Genomic DNA, 26,596 nt, shown 5'->3' on the forward strand with positions numbered 1-26,596 from the left:
GCAGATTTGTAGAAGCTTGAACTTAAACAATAAGATAAATGACTTGTATAGAATATAGCACTATTAATCACTGTTGCATTTCAATGGGGCACAAATTATGTAGAGAGAGGCAAAAAAAAAACTACTTCTTGTTTGAAGAAAAACAAATTATCCTCTCTGTATAAGTTAATACATTAGTGGTCCCAGTATGTCAAAATTTAAAACATAATGCATTTGAATGACTAGACTGTTTCATAAGTTTTAAAGTTAATATATACATATAAGGTATAAGATGAATACATAAATTAATATAATATATAATAAAATATGTTTTATACACTTTTATGAAAATAAATTATGTGATACATATAATACACACAACACACACACACACACACACACACACACACACAGAAATTTCAATCACATGTCCAAATCTTTAAAGAAGTTCAATGGAACATAAGGTGTTTATGAATAGAGTTTAAGCATACTGAGTTTAGGGGGAGTTTTATTTGATACCAAGTTTTTAAAAATTAATTTAATGCTTAAATTGAATAGAATACAATAGCCTGAGTTTTTTTAATTTATTTTTTATTTTTACATAGCACCTTTCTTTAAAATCTTTATTGGAGTATAATTGCTTTACAATGGTGTGTTAGTTTCTGCTGTATAACAAAGTGAATCAGCTATACATACACATATATCTCCATATCTCCTCCCTCTTACGTCTCCCTCCCACCCTCCCAATCCAACCCCTCTAGGTGGTCACAAAGCACCTAGCTGATCTCCCTATGTTATGCTGTTGCTTCCCCCTAGCTATCTATTTTACATTTGGTAGTGTATATATGTCCATGACACTCTCTCACTTTGTCCCAGCTTACCCTTCCCCCTCCCCATATCCTCAAGTTCATTTTCTAGTAGGTCTGAGTCTTTATTCCCATCTTTCCCATAACACTTTTTAGATCTACATGATGAAGAAATCATGGATCCAAAAAAATGTATATTACATAAAGATACATATATATAAACATATATATATATATATATATATATATATATATATATATATATATATATATATATACCTAAGCCAAAGAAAGCCCATCATGCCAAATAAGATATTTGTCTTAATGTAACCTAATACTTAGTTTTTGGTGAGAAAACTTAATATCAGTTGCATTCATCTTTCCATGTGCAAAATCCTGTGCTCTGTTGGATGAGACACTGGTGCTCTGTTGTGAGTTTGCACTGAGCCTGCTTGGGCCACCAGAGAGTGGGAGGAGAAGGGCCCATTTGGCCCTTGGGGGAGGGAAGAAACCAATGTCCTACATGTGAATATAAGCACCTTATGAAATAACTGCCTGGGATCCTTGTAGAAATATATTTTATTAATATTTTTGAAAACTCAGAGAGAAATAAGTGCCAAAATGCAAGGAGATAGAAATTGTATACTTTTAAACATCTTTTTTTCTTATGTGATGATCATTCATTCATTCATTTTGTTGCTACAAGAAGTGGGAGTGTGTTGGGACAATTTTCTTTTTCTCAAATCTCTTTAAGGCTATTCTTTTATCCTCTTTTCTAACTTTCCATGCAGAGCAAAATATACTTTTGTAAATGCTACTTTTTAAAGTGCTACCTTTCTGATTTTTTAACACAAAATTAACAAAAGATGAGTGACAGAACATAAACTTGCTAAGCGTTTCATAACAAAATTCTAAGAGAATATCCAGGATACATTTAGAATGCAGATACAAAATCTTTGTTTAAAATATGTAGTTAAACTCAAATCAATACTAGAGATGTAACAATAAGAAGCATATTAATATTTGTTTCTAATGTTCATTTTTGAGACTAATTAAATATCCATTTACTTCAAGCTCATTGGACGACCAAAAATGCCAGCATATTGGAGTCTTGGTTTCCAACTTAGTCGCTGGAATTATAAGTCACTTGATGCAGTGAAAGAAGTGGTACGAAGAAATCGGGAAGCTGGCATACCATTTGTAAGTAGGATGAAGGATTTGTGGGAATATATTTCAAGTTAAATGTTGTCATATAATAATAATTGTAGGAAATTGTCAGGATTATCATATATACCATATAGATATAGATATAAATATAAATTATTAAGCTGCTTTTTTAATGATAAAGTACACATTATGTCCATATGCAATGTCCAGGCCTACCTTAATTTTGAGAACTGATTATTAGTTATACTACACTAGAACACATGTTGAAGTGTGAACAAAATTATAGACAGTTTTTTAAATATACTTTATTTTTAGAGCTTATATACTCTTTAATAAAATTTTAATGTATTTTATGTAATGTGCAGTTTTGTTTTTTATACAAAGAACCCCATATATATATATATATATATATATATATATATATATATATATATATTGACCTAATACATATCCAGTGATCATCACTGAAACAAATGTGAATAATCATTTAATGCTTGTGCACTTTAGAATTAGAAAAACTAGTTTTATAAGCAATATCACTGTGTCTTTAGTGAAATAAAAGAGATCTAAGTTCATTTACTTTTTAATCATTATATTTATAATACAAATTCTTTGGACTTAAAGGTTGAGGTGATTAGAGGGTTCTTTCAGTACTGTTTATTGAAATATACTCTGCTAATTTTCAGGATACACAGGTCACTGATATTGACTATATGGAAGACAAGAAAGACTTTACTTATGATCAAGTTGCATTTAATGGCCTCCCTGAATTTGTTCAAGATTTGCATGACCATGGGCAGAAATATGTCATCATCTTGGTAATAACTGATTATATATATATTAATTTGTAGTATCTACACATTTGTAAATTAATTGATTCTCTATAGTTTCTTTTCTCAATATTAGGACCCTGCAATTTCCATAGAGAAACGTGCCAATGGAGCAGCATATGAAACCTACGAAAGGGGAACTGCACAAAATGTGTGGGTAAATGAGTCAGATGGGACTACAGCAATTATTGGAGAGGTAAAGCATGATATTCATTAAGTTTGTGTTGCTCAGATTTTCTGTTGTGCAACAACAAAGTATTTCAGAGTGTGTGTCTTTGTGTGTGTGTGTGTGAATTTATTTGCTTTCAAATCTGGATTTAATATTTAACTGCATAGAGAAATTTTAGAGCAAATATTTCAATTATCTCTAAACAGTTTTTGTAGAAAGACAGATAATTTTCAGTGACATAAACCAAACTAATGATAAAATATATGATAAATTATTTGGATTATTATAAAATTCTGATCATTTGATGTAAAATAATTGTATGTATAAACTGAGTACTTAAATGCTGGGTAATAGGATTTATAGTGTACATCTTCACAATGAAATCATAAGATAGCTATGATTAAAATTATTACTTCACATGTGGAAAAAAGTGAATTTGAGAGAGGTAAGGTAACTTACCTCATGTCACAAAATTAATAAAGAGCAGTGTCAGGAAACTGCCTAGCTCCAAAAGGCATAATTTTTAACCAGAACAAATATTCTTTTGGAGACAACTTTATAAGACATATCAAAAACTCATATCAGATAAAATAGAGTTTAAAATAAAGAATGTTACAAGAGACAAGGAAGGACACAACATAATGATCAAGGGATCAATCCAAGAAGAAGATACAACAATTATAAATATATATGCACACAACATAGGAGCACCTCAACACATAAGGCAACTGCTAACAGCTATAAAACAGGAAATCGACAGTAACACAATGATAGTGGGGGACTTTAACACCTCACTTACACCAATGGACACATCATCCAAAATGAAAATAAACAGGGAAACAGCGGGTACACAGTAATCAGGGCACCAGTACGACCACAATGGCGGCCTCGGCCCTGCTGTGCACGACGCCCCTCTTCAGTGGTCTCGGCGCCAGCCCAACCCCACTGCTGAAGGGTCTTTTGCGGTTGCTAAAGGCCCCAGCATTGCCCCTCTTATGCCACGACCTGGCTGTGGAGGCCAAGAAGATCTATGTGCGCAACAAGCCCCATGTGACCTTGGGTACCATTGGCCATGTAGACCACGGCAAGACCACACTGACTGCGGCCATCATGAAAATTATAGCCGAGGGAGGTGGGGCCAAATTTTTGAAATACGAGGAGATTGACAATGGCCCGGAGGAGCGAGCCCGAGGTATCACAATCAATGCTGCACATGTGGAGTACAACACCGCTGCGCGCCACTATGCCCACACTGACTGTCCCGGTCATACAGACTACATTAAGAATATGATCACAGACACAGCCCCCCTCAATGGCTACATCCTGGTGGTGGCAGCCAACGATGGCCCCATGCCCCAGAACCGAGAACACTTGTTACTGGCCAAACAGATTGGAGTAGAGTGTGTGGTGGTGTATGTGAACAAGGCGGATGCTGTGCAGGACTCTGAGATGGTGGAGCTGGTGGAGCTGGAGATCAGGGAACTGCTCACTGAGTTTGGCTACAAAGGGGAGGAGACTCCGATCATCATTGGCTCTGCCCTCTGTGCCCTTGAGCAACGTGACCCTGAGCTAGGCGTGAAGTCTGTGCAGAAGCTGCTGGATGCTGTGGACACTTACATCACAGTGCCCACCCAGGACCTGGAGAAGCCTTTCCTGCTGCCTATAGAGTCAGTCTACTCTATCCCCAGCTGAAGCACGGTGGTGAGAGGCACACTAGAGCGTGGCATTTTGAAGAGGGGAGATGAGTGTGAGTTCCTAGGACATAGCAAGAATATTCGCAGTGTGGTGACAGGCATCGAGATGTTCCACAAGAGCCTGGAGAGGGCAGAGGCAGGTGACAACCTTGGGGCCCTGGTCTGCGGCTTGAAGCGGGAGGACCTGAGGCGTGGCCTGGTCATGGCTAAGCCAGGTTCCATCCAGCCCCACCAGAAGGTAGAGGCACAGGTGTACATCCTCAGTAAGGAGGAGGGTGGCCGCCACGAGCCCTTTGTATCCCACTTCATGCCTGTCATGTTCTCCCTGACTTGGGACATGGCCTGTCGGATTGTCCTGCCTCCAGGGAAGGAGCTTGCCATGCCCGGGGAAGACCTGAAGCTCACCCTAATCCTGCGGCAGCCAATGATCTTAGAAAACGGACACCATTTCACTCTGCAAGATGGCAACCAGACCATCGGCACCAGCCTCATCACTGACACACCAGCCATGACCGAGGAAGACAGGAACATCAAGTGGAGCTGAGCCTGGAACTCTGCTGGGGCTCTCTTGTGTTCATGGCTGCCCTGGCCAGTGTTCTCTCCTGCCTCTCGTGCCCCCTTCTCAGGGCAGAGGCTGCAGCCCAGCTGAGTTGCAGCTAGACTGACACTTCCCCTGGCCAGAGGGCCACATGGCCGGCCAGGTGAGGTAGGTCAATAAACTGTTCTGTGAATAGAAAAAAACAAAGAAAAAAACAAAGAAACAGAAACTTTAAATGACACAATAGACCAGATAGATTTAATTGATATTTATATGACATTCCATCATAAAACAGAAGATTACACTTTCTTCTCAAGGTCACATGGAACATTCTCCAGGATAGATCACATCTTGGGACACAAATCAAGCCTCAGTAAATTTAACAAAATTGAAATCTAACCAAGCATCTTTTCTGATCACAAAACTGTGAGATTAGAAATCAATTACAGGGGAAAAAACATAAAAAAACAAACACATGGACGCTAAACAATACGTTACTAAATAAGCAAGAGATCACTGGAGAAATCAAAGACAAAATCAAAAAATACCTAGAGACAAATGACAATGAAAACACGATGATCCAAAACCTATGGGATACAGCAAAAGCAGTTCTAACAGGGAAGTTTATAGCTATACAAGCCTACCTCAAGAAACAAGAAAAATCTCAAATAAACAATCTAACTGGACACAAAAGGAACTGGAGAAAGAAGAACAAACAAAACCCAAAGTTAGCAGAAGGAAAGAAATCATAAAGATCAGAGCAAAAATAAAGAGAAATGAAGAAAACAATAACAAACATCAATAAAACTAAAAGCTAGTTCTTTGAGAAGAAAAACAAAATTGATAAACCATTAGCCAGAGTCATCAAGAAAAAGAGGAAGGCAATCAAATCAATAAAATTAAAAGTGAAAAAGGCAAAGTAACAACAGACACCACAGAAATACAAAGCATCCTAAGAGAATACTACAAGCAACTCTCTGCCAAGAAAATGGACAACCTGGAAGAAATGGACAAATTCTTACAAAGGTAAAACCTTCTAAGAATGAACCAGGAAGAAACAGATAATGTGAACAAACCAATCACAAGTAATGAAATTGAAACTGTGATTAAAAATCTTCCAACAAACAAAAGCCCAGGACTAGATGGCTTCACAGGTGAATTCTATCAAACACTTAGAGAAGAGCTAACACCCATCCTTCTCAAACTCTTCCAAAAATTTACAGAGGAAGGAACACTCCCAAACTCATTCTATAAGGCCACCATCACCCTAATACCAAAACCAGACAAAAATACTACAAAAAGAGAAAATTACAGACCAATATCACTGATGAATATAGATACAAAAATCCTCAACAGAATACTAGCAAACTGAATCCAACAACACATTAAAAGGATCATACACCATGATCAAGTGGGATTTATCCCAGGGATGCAAGGATTCTTCAATATATGCAAATCAATCAATGTGATACATCACAGTAACAAATTAGAATAAAAACCATATGATCTTCTCAATAGATGCAGAAAAATCTTTTGACAAAATTCAACACCCATTTATGATAAAAACTCTCCAGAAAGTGGGCATAGAGGGAACCTACCTCAACATAATAAAGGCCATATATGACAAACCCACAACAAACATCATTCTCAATGGTGAAAAACTGAAAGCATTTCCTCTAAGATCAGGAATAAGACAAGCATGTCCACTCTCACCACTATTATTCAACATAGTTTTGGAAGTCCTACCATGGCAACAGAGAAGAAAAAGAAATAAAAGGAATACAAATTGGAAAAGAAGAAGTAACACTGTCAGTGTTTGTGGATGACATGATATTATACATATAGAGTCCTAAAAATGCCACCAGAAAACTAGTAGAGCTAATCAATGAATTTGGTAAACTTACAGGATACAAAATTAATGCACAGAAATCTCTTGCATTCCTCTACACTAATGATGCAAAACCTGAAAGAGAAATTAAGGAAATACTCCCATTTACCATCGCAACAAAACAAATAAAATACCTAGGAATAAAGCTACCTAGGGAGACAAAAGACCTGTATGCAGAAAACTATAAGAAACTGATGAAAGAAATTAAAGATGATACCATCAGACGGAGAGATATACCATGTTCTTGGATTGGAAGAATCAATATTCTGAAAATGACTATACTACCCAAAGCAATCTAAATATTCAATGCAATCCCTATGAAGTTACCAATAGCATTTTTTACAGAACTACAACAAAAAATCTTAAAATTTGTATGGAGACACAAAAGACCCCGAATAGCCAAAGCAGTCTTGAGGGAAAAAAACGGAGCTGGAGGAATCAGACTCCCTGTCTTCAGACTATAGTACAAAGCTACAGTAATTAATACAATATGGTACTGGCACAAAAACAGAAACATAGATTAATGAAAAAAGATAGGAAGTCCAGAGATATACCCATGCACCTATGGTCAACTAATCTATGACAAGGAGGCAAGGATATACAATGGAGAAAAGACAGTCTCTTCAATAAGTGGTGCTGGGAAAACTGGACAGCTACATGTAAAATAATTAAGTTAGAACACTCCTTAACACCATACACAAAAATAAACTCAAAATGGATTCAAGTCCTAAATGTAAGACCATACACTATAAAACTCTTAGAGGAAAACAAGGGAAGAACACTCTTTGACATAAATCACAGCAAGATCTTTTTTGATCCACCTCCTAAAGTAATGGAAATAAAAACAAAAATAATCAAATGGGACCTAATTTAACTTAAAAGCTTTTGCCCAGCAAAGGAAACCATAAACAAGATGAAAAGACAACCCTCAGAATGGGAGAAAATATTTGTAAATGAATCAGCAGACAAAAGATTAATCTCCAAAATATATAAACAGCTCATGCAGCTCAATATTAAAAAGAACAGACAACCCAATCCAAAAATGGGCAGAAGACCTAAATGGACATTTCTACAAAGAAGACATACAGATGGCCAAGAAGCACATGAAAACCTGCTCAACATCACTAATTATTAGAGAAATGCACATCAAAACTACAGTGAGTTATCACCTCACACCAGTTAGAATGGGCATCATCAGAAAATCTACAAACAACAAATGCTGGAGAGGGTGTGGAGAAAAAGGAATCCTCTTGCACTCTTGGTAGGAATGTAAATTGATACATCCACTATGGAGAACAGTATGGAGGTTCCTTAAAAAACTAGAAATATAACTACCATATGACCCAGCAATCCTACTACTGGCATATACCCAGAGAAAACCATAATTCAAAGAGACACATGCAGCCCAGTGTTCATTGCAGCACTATTTACAATAGCCAGGTCATGGAAGTAACCTAAATGCCCATCAACAGACAAATGGATAAAAAAGATGTGGTACATATATACAATGGAATATTATTCAGCTATAAAAAGGAATGAAATTGATTCATTTGTTGAGACGTGGTTGGATCTAGAGACTGTCATACAGAGTGAAGTAAGTCAGAAAGAGAAAAACAAATATCATATATTAATGTATGTATGTGGAACCTAGAAAAATGGTGCAAATGAACTGGTTTGCAGGGCAGAAGTTGAGACACAGATGTAGAGAACAAAGGTATGGATGCCAAGGGGGGAAAGCTGCAGGAGTGTGGGGATGGTGGTGTGCTGAATTGGGTGCTTGGGATTGACATGTATACACTGATGTGTATAAAATTGATGACTAATAAGAACCTGCTGTATAAAAAAATAAATAAAATAAAATTCAAAAAAAGAAAAAAACTAATACTAAACTTTCTTTGAGTTGTTTGTATGGAAGTATATTAATATAAATGTTTCAGACGTTACATGAAATTCCTAAAATCTTAAACGTTCTGGCATAATGTTATAAGTCATAATTCTAGTCATTACCTTAAAATGTATATCTCAGAAATAACTACATTTCCTTGTCAATTGCATTATTATGAACTTTCTTCAAATCTTTAACCACAGTCATTTTTAAGTCTTTTGTCATTTAGAGACAGTTCTGGGTGTACTCTTTTGCTTTTGCAAAAGTGTTCCTATAAAAGCATTTTGTCTTCAAGGAATTCATGGAAAAGACTCTGACAAGCACAGGTTTCTGCTAACTAACTATACTGCTGAACTGAATGAATAAGCATTTCAGAACTCTAATGGAAAATTGATGAATTCATAAAAGTGCTAACAAAAGATCAAGATAAATAAAATAATTACATGGGACTAAGTGAACTGATGAGGATGATTATAATTTTTGTGACTTTGTTTGAATAAAAAAAAGAAACAATAAAAAAATGTGATTCTAGATACATTGACTTGATAATTTCACTTCTGTAATTTAATCAAAGGAAATAAAACAGGAGAAAATATTAATTTATGAAAACATTTTATTATAGCATTATTTACAATGATAAAGAATATCCTGACCATCACTTTCTATCACATTCATCGAAGTTAAAATTACTACTGAAAGTTTTCTTCAAATAATTATGAGTTCCATCAGGAAACAAAACCCAATATTCCTCCCCATAGTGCCCATTAATATCTCAGAGAATACATTTTGTTATGACCTGTTCTGTTGAATATGGACAGATCAGATAGCCAATATGCATAATTTGGATATAAAACAATATTATTTATCCCAGTACATCTGAAATTGAATTCCTCTTGTTGAATGTCATTATTTTAAATAGTAAGTAAAATAATTTGAAGAAGCATAAATCATAAAGAGGTAGCACAGTACATGTAGTGTTTAATAGCGTGGAATCTGATATGAGATTGCCTAGATTTGAACTCCTTCTGTACCACTTAGTAGCGGTGTAACCTTGTAAAACTTCTCTGTTCCTCACTTCTCCCATCTGTAAAATGGGTTTAATTATACTACTTAACTCAGCTGTAAAGTGATGATAAAATTAGTATCTATCTCCTAAAATTCTAATGAAGATTTAATGAATTAATAACTAAAAGCACTTGGAACAGTCCCCCGCACACAATAAGAGTTATATTCACACTTGTTAAATAAAAATAAGTACACAAGGAATACTTTTGCTTGAATTTCTTGGAAACAAATGTCTTTGGAAATGAACTAATGTAATTTATTTTATCAGACAATGCATATATTATACAGTTTTTGTTTATTTGTTTTTTTACTTAACCCACTAGATGCTAAAAAATAAATTAGTGAAGTCAAAATAGCAGCTGCATCCCATAATCTTATATTTTTCCCAACTTAAGTGCTTCATGTTCTCACTCTCTCTTTACTTTAATTATCAATACTTTCCCTTAAATGAACTTTAAAGTAGACCCGAGATTATTGTGAATATAGATGGTGCATGGATCACATATACGTAAAGAAGTACAATGTCATAACTTCAATAATTTTTTACTCTTATTCTTCACTCAGTTTGATTTTTCATTAATTTTTGAATTTTCATTTATTTATGTTTCTTTTTATTTATATATATATGTGAATGATCTATTCTTCCAGGTATGGCCAGGATTAACAGTATACCCTGATTTCACTAATCCAAACTGCATAGAATGGTGGGCAAATGAATGCAGTATTTTCCATCAACAAGTGAATTATGATGGACTTTGGATTGTAAGTGGTTACTTTAGACTTGTGATTTTGGACAATGAGCATAGGATTATTTTTCCATAAAAATGATTATTAAGTTGACAAAATATTTTATAACATATTGAACATAAAATTAATGTTCTTATATTTTTCTAGAATGTATAAATGTCATACCTGTCATGTTCATGTGTCAGAAAAAGAATACAAACTAAAAACTGTAAACTGAGATTTTTCTTATCCAGTAATATACTTTATAGGATAAAGTTCATTTCTGTCACTAAGGTGTTGTACCTTTATGACTAATAATTTATGTTGAAAAGAGTTAACAAAATTTGGAGATTAGCCTACATTAGTGCAACTTCAAAAACTTTTACTAAAGTCTGCAGTTGTCAATCAAGCAATTGCAGCAACATGAACTTAAATAAGCCCTCAGCCTTTAGAAATTTTCCTTTTAGTAAGTTATTAAGTGGAACAAATCAAAATTGGCAGTAGGTTAAGTGTTTTATCTCAAGATAAACAACAACAACCAACAAATAATATCCTAGATTACTGGTAAAGTTGTTAAAGGAAAACACTAATTTTTAAAAGTTTCTTTGGATGAAGTTTTATATCTGTAGCTATTGGTGCCTGCTGGTAGATTTATAATTTATAATAATACTGATGATAGTCAATGATTTAGTGTCTTTTGTTAAGGAAACTGTAACAATATTTGGGGAATGAAACTACTTGGTGATCCCAGAATTCTATATTTCAGAAAAAAATATCTAATAATCTTGAGCACAGAGAGAACATGGGGGATGTTTTTCAAAGGTATTACAACTGTACGGAATTTTGGAAGGAAGGAGAGAGAATAGATATCTGGGAATAGTTAAATTTTTTGATTGTTTAGATCACAGTATCTCTACTTTCCTAAAGTTCTCATTATTAATTCAGTCATTATTTAAATTATTTATTTATTCAATCAATTACAAGTGTTTATTTTGCATCATCATGAAAACATGGAGTTGAGTAGAAGGTTAGCATAACCATCAGAATTCCTATGAAGGTAATAGAATGAAGATGGAGAGGCTTTGTTATTTGACACAAAATCAGTGAGATTGCAGTGATGATACCTAGCTGCTGGTAGAGATAACAAAAAAATTGCAATCTGCTCTTGTGTTTTGTTATTAATTCTAGCTCCAATTTCAATTATATTATTTAATGTAAATTAAAAGTACATTTTTTCCTTCTTTCCTTTATTTTTCTTTCTTTTCTTTATTTCTTTTTCTTGTATAGGAAAAATTTGAATCCACTAGAGCAGAGTTACAAGTATAAATGACATTTAGGAATAGTGAAAAAACATCTGATTGTGCTATATAGAGAGAATGTACTTCATTTCCTACATCCATTGAAGACTGAAATACATGATTCATCTCCAAAGAGAGGGAGGGATGGGAAGTAGAGGAGCATCTGAGAAAAATAGAGTAGTTATGATACTAATACAGAAGCATTTTGACTAATGCTTATGATAAACAGTATGATTTCAAAGCTCACTAAATATCACTGAATTAATATATGCTATGTATAAGCAGTGAATATTCTTCTTCTAGCTCTTACCTGAATAATTGCCAAACCCTACTGCTAGATTGTTTCTCAAATTATTTTTCTTTTTTCAGGTTATTTTTTCTGACAGAATGAATTAATAGTAAAGCAGTGTTATTTAACTGATGAAATTTTATTTTCATGTCAAATATTTAGTTTCATAATTTTCTAGACTTTTAACTTAGATTCAGTGCTAATGCTTTAAAATTTTAAATTTAAATATTACAATAGTTTTGGGAAATGATATGAGCTTAATTGTAATTGAAAAATAGACTTTTGCATATAAACACATTATGGTTGAATTCTCTTTTTTTGTATCATGCTTAAGATAATCTAATATTTGAAAAATAAGAGCCTACTGTATTTGGTATAATTAAGACTAATGCTGTGATTTCAAAATAAAAAACATTAGTATTTTTAAAATTCAAGGAATATTTCAATTTTTTCTGAAAAAATAAGCATATTTTTGGATCATGTTTTTACTATGATTTTATTCTTTAAAATCTAACAAGCAGAATTCTTCCATAAAGAAGTCTAATAATTTAATATATAGTTTTGGGAAACTTAAAATTCATTGAGAAGATATATCCAAACACATTCATATATAAAAATAACTGGGGGTTTAATTGGATATATTATCTGTACATTTTATAGGATTCTTAGAAAAAAATCAGTTATTTAAAATTTTCTTTGAAAATAGGGTTATTTTTATTTAGATTTAGTTTAAAAGTGAAGTTATGAAATGCCACCAGATTTTTATACAGTTTTCATTAGATTTTAAAAAACATCTCTAAAAATGGTATTGACAATTCCTAGAAATGATCATTACTAGACTTGAGGTGATTTTAATGATACTGTAGGAGTACTTATTACTATCAATCCACTGAGACCTTTGTCTCATGACTTACAGTGCTTGAATCTACTGGCTGTAATATTGACAATGCTAATCAAATTCACTTTCACATGACATTAAATAAATGTAACATCACTTAAATACTTGAATAGGTTAGAGAAAAGTATTTTCAGAATTTTGAAAGAAGCAAAAATACAAAATACATTAAAATGGATACAAATAAATTCTATTAAATTATGAGTAGTAAGTTTAACCTATTAATAATATAATCTTGGGCCTCCCTGGTGGCGCAGTGGTTGAGAGTCCGCCTGCCGATGCAGGGGATACGGGTTCGTGCCCCGGTCTGGGAGGATCCCATATGCCGCGGAGCGGCTGGGCCCGTGAGCCATGGCCGCTGGGCCTGCGCATCCGGAGCCTGTGCTCCGCAACGGGAGAGGCCACAACAGTGAGAGGCCCGCATACTGCAAAAAAATAATAATAATAATAATAATATAATCTTGTCAAATAAACATTTTAATAAAAATAATCAAATATTAAATGCTTTGTTTTAAATATGGTTAAAGTCTATTTTGAGTAAGTGCTATAAGAGCTTGTGAATTTTATTTCAAGTTTTCAAATACTTAGTTCAAATAGAATAACATTAATTTCAGAGTTAAATGTTTTGTCCTTGCACTTCCTTGGTGAATATTATATACAAGAGGTAATAAAATGGTTTAGAAAAAGACTCAAAATTTAAAATAATGCAACTCAGTTCCATTTATGAGTTTCAGTAGTTGAAGCTGTTTTTGAATTTAATTCAGTTAGTACATTCATGAAGAAAAATTACTTAGGTTTATCTAAAATTATTGGCTGTACAACTATAGTATCTCTTTGTATTAATTTTACTGGATATAGGACAACAAAATTGAATATAATATATCAGGTAATTTTAATAAAATAACCCCAATGTGTACTTTAGAATAACTACATAATTGTCCTTTGTGGCTATTAAGAAAACAAAAATCTGTTTCATAATGAGAAATTTATTATTTTCTCCCTTGAGCAGCCTTCATTTCTCACATTAATTCCATCTGAGCATCATTTTGATGGGAGAAGTGAAGAGTGATAAAGAGAATATACTTCTGAGGAAAACAAAATTAACAAGAGACTTGAATGAGTGTGATGCCTTTGTGAGAGCAGAGAGAACATATTATAGAGATATGGGAAATAAGGCTCAAAAATTATTTGATGCCATTAACAGGGATGGAGAAAGACATACACATTTCTTGAGCATGTGTAGTGTAATATATGATTTTATATGAATAATCTTTTTTACCCCAAAGATTTTACTTAACTGGTTATGGACTAGAACTAGTAAACAGCAAGACAATACTGGGGCCTCAGTTTACAAGGCAAGAAAATCCATAAATGCAATACCCCACAACTCTGACTCCAAGAGATGTTTAGGTCACTGGTTCTCATAATGTGGCCCAGGAGTGCTAGGATTCCCTGAAACTCTTCCCATGATTCAATAAGCTCATAACCATTTTCATTAGAATACTAAAATGCTGTTTGACTTTTTTCACTTTCATTCTCTCATGAAAGTGTAGTAGTTGTGTGCTAGGCAAAAAGTGATGTGCCTAGTTGCTAGCAAGGCACATCATGGAAACTAGATAAATGCCAGCTGAAATTAATAAACTATGTTGAATAAATGAATGTGCTGGAAATATGTACAATGATAGTCTCACAGTGAGAAGACTGATACAACCATTTAGAAAAGACAGTTGATTAATACTTTTAATGTAATATAATTAATGCTTTATATGTATAATTAAAACTAGGTAAATCACAAATATTTGGGTTGTATAAAATCCTTTAATCCCACCTAAGATACCTCTGTTATCTGGTATATACATTTATGAAAAAACAAATATTATTTTTCTCATTATAATGACTTGTTCATGCTGGAAGTATTTTGGAATCAAGTAGTGAGAATAGTTAAGCAAGTTTGTTTGTAGGTTGGTAGCTTATATATGTCTTCTAGGAGCAGAGGAACATCATGGTTGCCCTAGATAAAATATTTACAAACAAGTAGAGAGTTTCTGCTTATATGATTTAGAATTACTTAAAATCTGCTGTTCTTTATCTTATATCCATTCAGGACATGAATGAAGTTTCCAGCTTTATTCATGGTTCAAAGAAAGGATGCAGTGACAACAAACTGAATTACCCAGCTTTTACTCCTGGTAAATTTCATTTAACTATCTCCTTACCATTAATTGAGAATAATTATCTTTATTTAATGGTAAATTGTAGCATATATTTCTAAATCACAAACTTTGATATAATTTTGAGACCCTGAAATAACTGGTATTTTGTTTATTTTTTTGTTTTATTTCTGGCCAAAATATTTATGTCTAAGAGAAGGAGTATGTTTTTAAATTTTGGTGTAAATTATTGATTTGTCTTTACCTCTGATGAACTGCCCATGATTAAATGATTAATGAAAAGAAACAAAATTGGTTTGAAATCATAATTTAAGTGATCAAATTTTTTCCTTGAGCACTTTTCTTTAAGGCTCTGCAGTTATTAGATGTACCTGATGTGAATACTTAAATCTCACTTATTCCAAAAAGCATGTTTTCATCATTAAAATCAGTAAAAAAAATTCACAAAAGAAACAGAAGTGCTCTGAGGGGAGTAGATTATTATAAGTATATCTGAAGAAAGATGACAATAATTATCACAGTACAATATAATCCTGCAAATTAAAGCACAATAAAATCTGAAAATCAGAGATTTAAATGATTTGTTATTGTGTAACAGGTCTACATGTGTGGAATTAGGTTATATTTAAATAAATTATAAAGCTTTCAAATGGGTCTATAGTTATATGATTTATAATATATATATATATATATATATATATATTTCTATATTCATGTTAAAGTCTATTTTCTCCATGAATTTATTTATTACTGAAGTTAGGAAACAGAGTATTCATTATTGTAAGTGCAAATGTAATTTTTAATCGGTAAGAGTAAAGGGTGAAGACCCAACTGGAACTTAGCATAAATTGTTGTCTTTCATTACTTTTTAACTAAATATGGTATTACATAGCACATCACGTAAGGATTATAAAGTTTAAAATGGCAAAATATTTCTTAAGAAATTATTTCTTATATTTTTTTCTAAGATATTCTTGACAAAATCCTGTATTCCAAAACAATTTGCATGGATGCTATGCAACACTGGGGGAAACAGTATGATGTTCACAGCCTCTATGGATACAGTATGGCTATAGCCACAGAGAAGTAAGTGCAATTTCACTCAGAAAGCCCTTTAATATTTATTTCTAGAAACAAATTTGGTAATTTACATATAGTGGATAATAACAAGAGTAGGAAAGCAAAGAAAGATATTTTAATGGTGAAAAATTAGGGCATTAAAAGCATCACCTCTTTTATTAATATTCACAAATTTGAAACTTAGTTATCAAGAACTACATGATATATGAATAAAACTATGATTCTTTTTTAATTCATAAATTGAAATTTTCCTTTCAAATTTTGATTCAGTTTGGTATCTCTGAATATGTGCTCTAATCAAGAAATTCACAATTGGCCTGAGAGAATGGTGCTTCTAAAACAAGTCTTTATAAAAAACAAGAGTTTCACGCTTCTGCACATGGGACCCTAAGCTGAGGTCTCAGCACAGTTGTTTCATAGGAGAAACTCTGGTCTGAAGGGCCAGGTGTGAGGCCTCAGCATTGAGCCCCCTGTGAACAAGTGAAACTAGACTTAAGCACAAAGAAAAAGTCCTTGAGACTGGGAAATCCAAGATCAAGTTGCCTGCTGATCCAGTGTCTGGACTTGGCTTACACAGTTATGGAGGTTGGCAAGCCCCAAATCTCTAGCATGGCTCAGCAAATTGAAGACCAGGATCTTGGTGCTCCAGCCTGGTGTCAGGCTTGAGCCTCTAAGGTGAGAGAGATGAGCTCAGGACCCTGGACCAACAGAGACCTCCCAGCCCTATGTAATATCAAAGGATGAGAGCTCTCCCAGAGATCTCCATCTCAAAACTAAGACCCAGCTCCACCCAAGGGCCAGCAAGTTTCAGTTCTAGACAACCCATGCCAAACAACTAACAAGTCAGGAACACAACCCGAGCCATTAGCAGAGAGGCTGCCTAGAATCATAATAAGGTAACAGACACCCCAAAACACACCACTGGACACTGTTCTGCCCACCAGAAAGACAAGTACCAGCCTAATCCAGCAGAACACAGGCACTAGTGCCCTCCAGCAGGAAGCCTACACAACCCAATGAACCAAACTTAGCCACTGGGAGCAGACCCCAAAAACAATGGGAACTACGAACCTGCAGCCTGCAAAAAGGAGACCCCAAACATAGTAAGATAAACAAAATGAGAAGACAGAGAAACACACAGCAGATGAAGGAGCAAGGCAAAAACCCATCAGACCAAACAAATGAAGAGGAAATAGGCAGTCTACATGAAAAAGAATTCAGAGTAATCATAGTAAAGATGATCCAAAATCCTGGAAATAGAATGGAGAAAATACAAGAAATATTTAACAATGACCTAGAAGAACAGAAGAGCAAACAAACAATAATGAACAACACAATAAATGAAATTAAAAATTCACTGGAAGGAATGAATAGCAGAATAACAGGCAGAGGAATGGATAAGTGACCTGGAAAATAAAATAGTGGAAATAACTACTGCAGAGCACAATAAAGAAAAAAAGAATGAAAATAATTGAGGAGAGTCACAGAGACCTCTGGGACAACATAAAATGCACCAACATTTGAATCATAGGGGTGCCAAAAGAAGAAGAGAAAAAGAAAGGCTCTGAGAAAATATTTGAAGTGATTATAGTTGAAAACTTCCCTAACATGGGAAAGGAAATAGTCAATCAAGTCTACGAAATACAGAGAGTCCCATACAGGATAAATCCAAGGAGAAACATGCCAAGACACATATTCATCAAACTATCAAAAATTAAATACAAAGAAAAATATTAAAAGCAGCAAGGGAAAAGCAACAAATAACATACAAGGGAATCCTCATAAGGTTAACAGCTGATCTTTCAGCAGAAACTCTGCAACCAGCAGGGAGTGGCAGGACATATAAAGTGATGAAAGGCTAAAACCTACAACCAAGATTGCTCCAACCAGCAAAGATCTCATTCAGATTCGACAGAGAAATTAAAACCTTTACAGAAAAGCAAAAGTTAAGAGAATTCAGCACAACAAAACCAGCTTTACAACAAATGCTAAAGGAACATCTCTAGGCAGGAAACACAAGATAAGGAAAAGATCTACAAAAATAAGCCCAAAACAATGAAGAAAATGGTAATAGGAACATGCATATCAATAATTACCTTAAAAGTAAATGGAATAAATGCTCCAACCAAAAGACATAGACTGGCTGAATGGATACAAAAACAAGACCTGTATATATGCTGTCTACAAGAGACAAGAGTTCAGACCCAGAGGCACATACAGACTGAAAGTGAGCGGATGAAAAAAATATTCCATGCAAATGGAAATCAAAAGAAAGCTGGAGTAGCAATTCTCATATCAGATAAAATTGACTTTAAAATAAAGACTATTACAAGAGACAAGGAAGGACACTACATATCATTGAGGGATCAATCCAAGAACAATTGTAAATATTTATGCACCCAACATAGGAGCACCTCAATACATAAGGCAAATGCTAACAGCCATAAAAGGGGAAATGGACAGTTACACAATAATAATAGTATAATATTAGTATAATAATATATATTTAATATAGTGTAATAATACTATAATAATAGTAGGGGACTTTAAAACCCCAGTTTCACCAATGGACAGATCATCCAAAATGAAAATAAGGAAACATAAGCTTTAAATGACACATTAGATAAGATGGACTTAATTGATATTTATAAGACATTCCATCCAAAAACAACAGAATACACTTTCTCTCAAGTGCTCATGGAACATTCTCCAGGATAGATCATATCTTGGGTCACAAATTAAGTGTTGGTAAATTTAAGAAAATGGAAATCATATCAAGTATCTTTTCTGACCACAACACTATGAAACTAGATATCAATTACAGGAAAAAAGAACTGTAAACAATACAAACACATGGAAGCTAAACAATATGCTACAAAATAAGAGATCACTGAAGAAATCAAAGAGGAAATCAAAAAGATACCTAGAGCCAGCCTGGGAGACCTTCAAGATGGTGGAGGAGTAAGACGTGTAGATCACCTTCCTCCCCACAAATACATCAGAAATACATCTACATGTTGGACAACTCCTACAAAACACCTACTGAACACTGGCAGAAGACCTCTGACTTCCCAAAAGGCAAGAAACTCCCCACGTACCTGGGTAGGGCAAAAGAAAAAAGAAAAAAACAGAGACAAAATAATATGGACAGGACCTGCACCTCTGGGAGGGAGCTGTGAAGGAGGAAAATTTTCCACACACTAGGAAACCCCTTCACTGGTGGAGATGGAAGGTGGTGGGGGGAAGCTCTGGAGCCTTGGAGGAGAGTGCAGCAATAGGGGTGTAAAGGGTAAAGCCGAGAGATTCCCACACAGAGGATCAGCACCTACCAACACTCACCAGACTGAGAAGTTTTTCTGCTCACCTGCTGGGATGGGTGGGGGCTGGAAGCTAAGGCTCCAGCTTCAGAAGTCAGATCCCAGGGAGAGAACAAGGGTTGACTGTGTGAACACAACCTGAAGGGAGCTAGTGCACCACAGTTGGCTGGGAGGGAATCAGGGAAAATATCTGCACTAGCTAAGAGGCAAGAGACCATTGTTTCAGGGTGCAACAGCAGAGGGGATTCAGAGAACTGCCTAAACGAGCTCCAGACATGGGCGTGAGCCACAGCTATCAGCGTGGACAACAGAGACGAGTATGAAACACTAAGGCTGCTGCTGCAGCTACCAAGAAGCCTGTGTGCAAGCATAGATCACAATCCACAGCTCCCCTCCTGGAAGCCTGTGCGCCTGCCACTGCCCGGGTCCGTGTTTCAGAGACAACTTCTCCGAGAGAACATATGGCATGCCTCCAGCTGTTGCACTGTCACACCGGCCTCTGCCACTGCAGGCTCGCCCTACATTCCATACCCCTCCTACCCTGCCGGTCTGAGTGAGCCAGAGACCCCTAATCAGCTGCTACTTTAACCCCATCCTGTCTGAGCAAAGAACAGACACCCTCAGGTGACCTACATGCAGAGGAAGGGCAAAATCCAAAGCTGAACCCCAGGAGCTGTGCGAACAAAGAAGAGAAAAAGGGAAATTTCTCCCAGCAGCCTCAGGAGCAGCAGATTAAATCTCCACAATCGCTTGATGTACCCTGCATCTGTGGAATACCAGAATAGAGAACGAATCATCCCAAAATTGAGATGGTGGATTTTGGGAGCAACTGTAGGCTTGGGGTTTGCTTTCTGCATCTAATTGGTTTCTGGATTTATGCTATCTTACTTTAGTATTCAGAGTTTATTATCATTGGTAGATTTGTTTATTGATTTGGTTTCTTCCTTTTTATGTATATATATATATTTTTTTTCCTTTTTCTCTTTTTGTGAGTGTGTATGTGTATACTTCTTTGTGTGATTTTGTCTGTATAGCTTTGCTTTTACCATCTGTTCTAGGGTTCTCTCCTTTTTTTTTTTTAGTATAGTTTTTAGCACTTGTTATCATTGGTGGACTGCTTTTCTGGTTTGGTTGCTCCCATCATTTTTCTTTTCTTTTTTTTTTTTTTGCTTTTTCTATTACTTTTTATTTTTTATTTTTAATATTTTTTTTAATTTTAATAACTATTTTATTTTATTTTATCTTTCTTTATATCTTTTTTTTTCTCACTTTTCTTCTGAGTTGTGTGGCTGACAGGGTCTTGGTGCTCCAGCATGGTGTCAGGCCTGTGCCTCTGAGGTGGGAGAGCCAAGTTCAGGACAAGGTACACCAGAGACCTCCTGGCTCCATGTAATGTCAAATGGCAAAAGCTCTCCCAAAGATCTCCATCTCAATGCTAAGACCCAGCTCCACTCAATGACCAGCAAGCTAGAGTGCTCTACACCGTATGCCAAACAACTAGCAAGACAGGAACACAGACCCACCCATTAGCAGAGAGGCAGCCTAAAATCATAAGGTCACAGACACCCCAAAACACACCACTGGACGCTGTCCTGCCCACCAGAAAGATAAGATCCAGCCTCATCAACCAGAACACAGACACAACTCACCTCCACTAGGAAGCCTACAAAACACACTGAGCCAACCTTAGCCACTGGGGGCAGACAGCAAAAACAACGGGAATTACAAACCTGCAGCCTGTGAAATGGAGACGCCAAACACAGTAAGTGAAGCAAAATGAGAAGACATAGAAACACAGAGCAGATGAAGGAGCAAGGTAAAAACCCACCAGACCAAACAAATGAAGAGGAAATAGGCAGTCTAGCGGGAAAAGAATTCACAGTAATGATAGTAAAAATATCCAAACTCTGAGAAATAGAATGGAGAAAAAACAAACAAAAAAAAGTTTAACAAGGACCAAGAAGAACTAAAGAGCAAAAAAAAAAAAAAAAAAAAAAAAAGATGAACAAGACAATAAATGAAATTGAAAATTCTCTAGAAGGAATCAATAGCAGAATAACTGAGGAAGAAGAATGGATAAGTGACCTGGAAGATAAAATAGTAGAAATAGCTACCTCAGAACAGAATAAAGAAAAAAAGAATGAAAATAATTGAAGACAGTCTCAGAGACCTCTGGGACAACAATAAATGAACCAACATTCGAATTATAAGGGTCTCAGAAGAAGAAGAGAAAAAGAAAGAGACTGAGAAAACATATGAAGAGATTATACTTGAAAATTTCCCTAATATGGGAAAGGAAATAGTCAATCAAGTGCAGGAAGCACAGAGAGTCCCATACAGTATATATCCAAGGAGAAATATGTCAAGACACACAGTAATCAAACTATCAAAAATTAAATAAAAAAGAAAAAAATACTAAAAGCAGCAAGGGAAAAATAACAAATAACATACACAGGAATCCCCATAAGGTTAACAGCTGATCTTTCAACAGAAACTCTGAAAGTCAGAAGGGAGTGGCAGGACATATTTAAAGTGATGAAAAGGAAAAACCTACAACCAAGATTACTCTACCCAGCAAGGATCTCATTCATATTCAACAGAGAAATTAAAACCTTTACAGAGAAGAAAAACTTAAGAGAATTCAGTACCACTAAACCAGCTTTACAAAAAATGCTAAAGGCACTTCTCTAGGCAGGAAACACAGAGTAGGACAATACTTAAAATAACAAAAATGACACAATTGAGAAAATGGTAATAGCAACATACATATAAATAACTACCTTAAAAATAAATGGATTAAATATTCCACCCAAAAGACATAGACCAGCTGAATGGATACAAAAAAACAAGACCTGTATATATGCTTTCTACAAGAGACACTGTTCAGACACATAAAGACTGAAAGTGAGGGGATGGAAAAAGATATACCATGCAAAAGGAAATCAAAAGAAATCTGGAGTAGCAATTCTCATATCAGACAAAATAGATTTAAAAACAAAGACTATTACAAGGGGCAGGGGAGGTCACAACATAATGATCAAGAGATTAATCCAAGAAGAAGATATAACAATTGTAAATATATATGCACCCAACATAAGAGCACCTCAATACATAAGGCAAATACTAACAGCCATAAAAAGGGAAATCGACAGTAACACAGTCATAATTGGGGACTTTAAAACTCCGTTTTCGCCAATGGACAGATCATCCAAAATGAAAATAAATAAAGAAATACAAGCTTTAAATGATACATTAAACAACAGGGACTTAATTGATATTTATAGGACATTCCATCCAAAAAACAACAGAATACACTTTCTTCTCAAGTTCTGATGGAACATTTTCCAGTATAGATTATATCCTGGGTCACAAATCAAGCCTTGGTAAATTTAAGAAAATTGAAATCATATCAAGTATCTTTTCCGACCACAGTGCTACAAGATTAGATATCAATTAGATGACAAAAACTGTAAAAAAACCACAAAAAAAAACAAGAAAAACACATGGAAGTGAAAAAATATGCTACTAAATAACTAAAAGCTCACTGAAGAAATCAAAGACGAAATAAAAAAATACTGAGAAACAAATGACAATGAAAACACGATGACCCAAAAGCTATGGGATGTAGCAAAAGCAGTTCTAACAGGGAAGTTTATAGCAAGAGAAATCTACCCCAAGAAAGAAGAAATATCTCAAATAAACAACCTAACCTTACACCTAAAGCAATTAAAGAAAGAAGAAGAACAACAACAAAAAAAAAAGCCTGCAAAGTTGGCAAAAGGAAAGAAATCATAAAGATTAGATCAGAAATAAATGAAAAGGAAATAAGGAAAGTTAGCAAAGATCAATAGAACTAAAATGTGGTTCTTTGAGAAGATAAACAAAATTGATAAACCATTAGCCAGACTCATCAAGGAAAGAAGGAAAAAACCACAAATCAATAGAATTAGAAACGAAAAAGGAGAAGTGACTGCAGAAATATGAAGGATCATGAGAGATTACTACAAGAAAGTCTATGCTAATAATATGGACAACCTGGAAGAAATGGACAAATTCTTAGAAAAGCACAACCTTCAAAGACTGAACCAGGAAGAAATAAAAAAATATAAACACACTAATCACAAGCACTGAAATTGAGACTGTCATTAAAAATCTTCCAACAAACAAAACCCCAGAACAAGATGGCTTCACAGGCGAATTCTATAAAAAATATAGAGAAGAGCTAACACCTATCCTTCACAAACTCTTCCAAAACATAGCAGAGGAAGGAACACTCCCAATCTCATTCTATGAGGCCACCATCATCTTGACACCAGAAGTAGACAAAGATGTCATGAAGAAAGAAAACTACAGACCAATACCAATGATGAACATAGATGCAAAAATCCTAAAAAAATACTAGCAAACAGAATCCAAGAACACATTGAAAGGATAATACACCATAATCAAGTGGGGTTTATCCCAGGAAAGCAAGGATTCTTCAATATATGCAAATTAATCAAAGTGATAAACCATATTAACAAATTGAAGGAGAAAAATCATATGATCATCTCAATAGATGCAGAAAAACTTTTGACAAAATTCAAAACCCACTTATGATAAAAACCCTCCAGAAAGTAGGCATAGAGGGAACCTACCTCAACATAATAAAAGCCATATATGACAAACCCATAGCCAACATCATTCTCAATGGTGAAAAATTGAAACCATTTCCTCTAAGATCTAGAACAAAGCAAGGTTTTCCCCTCTCACCATTATTATTCAACACTGTTGTGGAAGTTTTACCTACAAGAAACAGAGAAGAAAAATAAATAAAAGAATCCAAATCAGAAAACAAGAAGTAAAGCTGTCACTGTTTGCAGAAGACAGGATACTATACATAGAGAATGCTAAGGATGCTACCAGAAAACTAATAAAGCTAATCAATTAATTTGGTAAAGTAGCAGGATACAAAATTAATGCACAGAAATCTCTTGCATTCCTATACATTAATGATGAAAAATCTGAAAGAGAAATTAAGGAAACACTCCCATTTACCACTGCAACAAAATAATAAAATACCTAGGAATAAACCTACCTAGGGAGACAAAAGACCTGTATGCAGAAAACTATAAGACACTGATGAAAGATACTAAAGATGATACAAACAGATGGAGAGATATACCATGTTCTTGGGTTGGAAGAATCAATACTGTGAAAATGACTATACCCAGGGCAATCTATGGATTCACTACAATTCTTATCAAACTACCAATGGCATTTTTCACAGAACTAGAATAAAAAATTTAACAATTTGTATGGAAAAACAAAAGACCCTGAAGAGCCAAACAATCTTGAGGAAGAAAAGGGGAGCTGGAGGAATCAGGCTCCCAGACTTCAGACTATATTACAAAGGTACAGTAATCAAGACAGTATGGTACTGGCATGAAAACAGAAATATAGGTCAATGGCACAGGATCGAAATCCCAGAGATAAACCCACGCACATACGGTCACCTTATTTTTGATAAAGGAGGCAAGAATATATGTTGGAGAAAAGACAGCCTCTTCAATAAGTGGTGCTTGGAAAACTGGACACCTACAGGTAAAAGAATGAAATTAGAACACTCCCTAACACCATATACAAAAATAAACTCAAAATAGATTAAAGACCTAAATGTAAGGTCAGACACTATAAAACTGTTAGAGGAAAACATAGGCAGAAGACTCTGTGACGTAAATCATAGTGAGAGCATTTTTTGACCCACCTCCTGGAGAAATGGAAATAAAAACAAAAATAAACAAGTGGGACCTAATGAAACTTAAAACTTTTGCACAGCAAAGGATACCATAAACAAGATGAAAAGAAAACCCTCAGAATTGGAGAAAATATTTGCAAATGAAGCAACTGACAAAGGATTAATCTCCAAAACTTACAAGTAGTTCGTGAAGCTCAATATTAAAAAATCAAACCACCCAATCCAAAAATGGGCAGAAGACCTAAATAGACATTTCTCCAGAAAAAGATATAGAGATTGCCAACAAACACATGAAAGGATGCTCATCATCACTAATCATTAGAGAAATGCAAATCAAAACTACAATGAGGTATCCCCTCACACCAGTAAGAATGTCCATCATCAAAATATCTACAAACACTAAATGCTGGAGAGGGTGTGGAGAAAAGGGAACCTTCTTGCACTGTTGGTGGGAATGTTAATTTATACAGCCACTATGGAGAAGAGTATGGAGGTTCCTTTAAAAAACTAGAAATAGAACTACCATACGACCCAGCATTCCCTCTACTCTGCATATATCCTGAGAAAACGAGAAGTCAGAAAGAGTCATGTACCATAATGTTCATTGCAGCTCTATTTACAATAGCCAGGAAATGGAAGCAACCTGAGTGTCCATTGACAGAAGAATGGATAAAGAAGATGTGGCACATATATGCAATGGAATATTACGCAGCCATAAAACTAAATGAACTTGAGTTATTTGTTGTGAGGTAGGTAGACGTAGAGTCTGTCATACAGAGTGAAGTAAGTCAGAAAGAGAAAAACAAATACCTTATCCAACACATATATATGGAATCTAAGAAAAAAAAATGGTTCTGAAGAACCTAGGGGCAGGACAGGAATAGAGACACAGATGTAGAGAATGGACATGAGGACACAGGGAGCAGGAAGGGTAAGCTGGGACGAAGTGAGAGAGTGGCATTGACATATATACACTACGAAATGTAAAATAGATAGCTAGTGGGAAGCAGCTGCACAGCACAGGGAGATCAGCTTGGTGCTTTGTGACCACATGGAGGTGTG

General features: G+C 35.0%; 2 protein-coding genes across 2 annotated transcripts in view; both read left to right on the forward strand.

Moving 5' to 3' along the window:
- Positions 1 to 26,596, forward strand: part of SI (sucrase-isomaltase) — a gene marked incomplete at its 5' end in the record, with an annotated part of 105,568 nt that overhangs the window by 16,145 nt on the left and 62,827 nt on the right. The window contains 6 exons of the mRNA XM_082624891.1: positions 1,860 to 1,985; positions 2,639 to 2,770; positions 2,859 to 2,978; positions 10,670 to 10,783; positions 15,334 to 15,418; positions 16,369 to 16,486. Of these exons, the coding sequence (XP_082481017.1) occupies positions 1,860 to 1,985; positions 2,639 to 2,770; positions 2,859 to 2,978; positions 10,670 to 10,783; positions 15,334 to 15,418; positions 16,369 to 16,486 (695 nt within the window). The remainder of the gene's footprint in view (positions 1 to 1,859; positions 1,986 to 2,638; positions 2,771 to 2,858; positions 2,979 to 10,669; positions 10,784 to 15,333; positions 15,419 to 16,368; positions 16,487 to 26,596) is intronic.
- On the forward strand, positions 3,803 to 5,964 carry LOC309806234 (elongation factor Tu, mitochondrial-like). The gene is given in 2 exon segments (XM_082624892.1): positions 3,803 to 4,640; positions 4,644 to 5,964. Coding segments are annotated over 2 exon segments (1,356 nt in total). The 5' UTR covers positions 3,803 to 3,830; the 3' UTR covers positions 5,190 to 5,964.

This window comes from Mesoplodon mirus (assembly GCF_964341445.2).
Source record: "Mesoplodon mirus genome assembly, chromosome: 6".
NCBI classification, from domain to species: Eukaryota; Metazoa; Chordata; class Mammalia; order Artiodactyla; family Ziphiidae; genus Mesoplodon; species Mesoplodon mirus.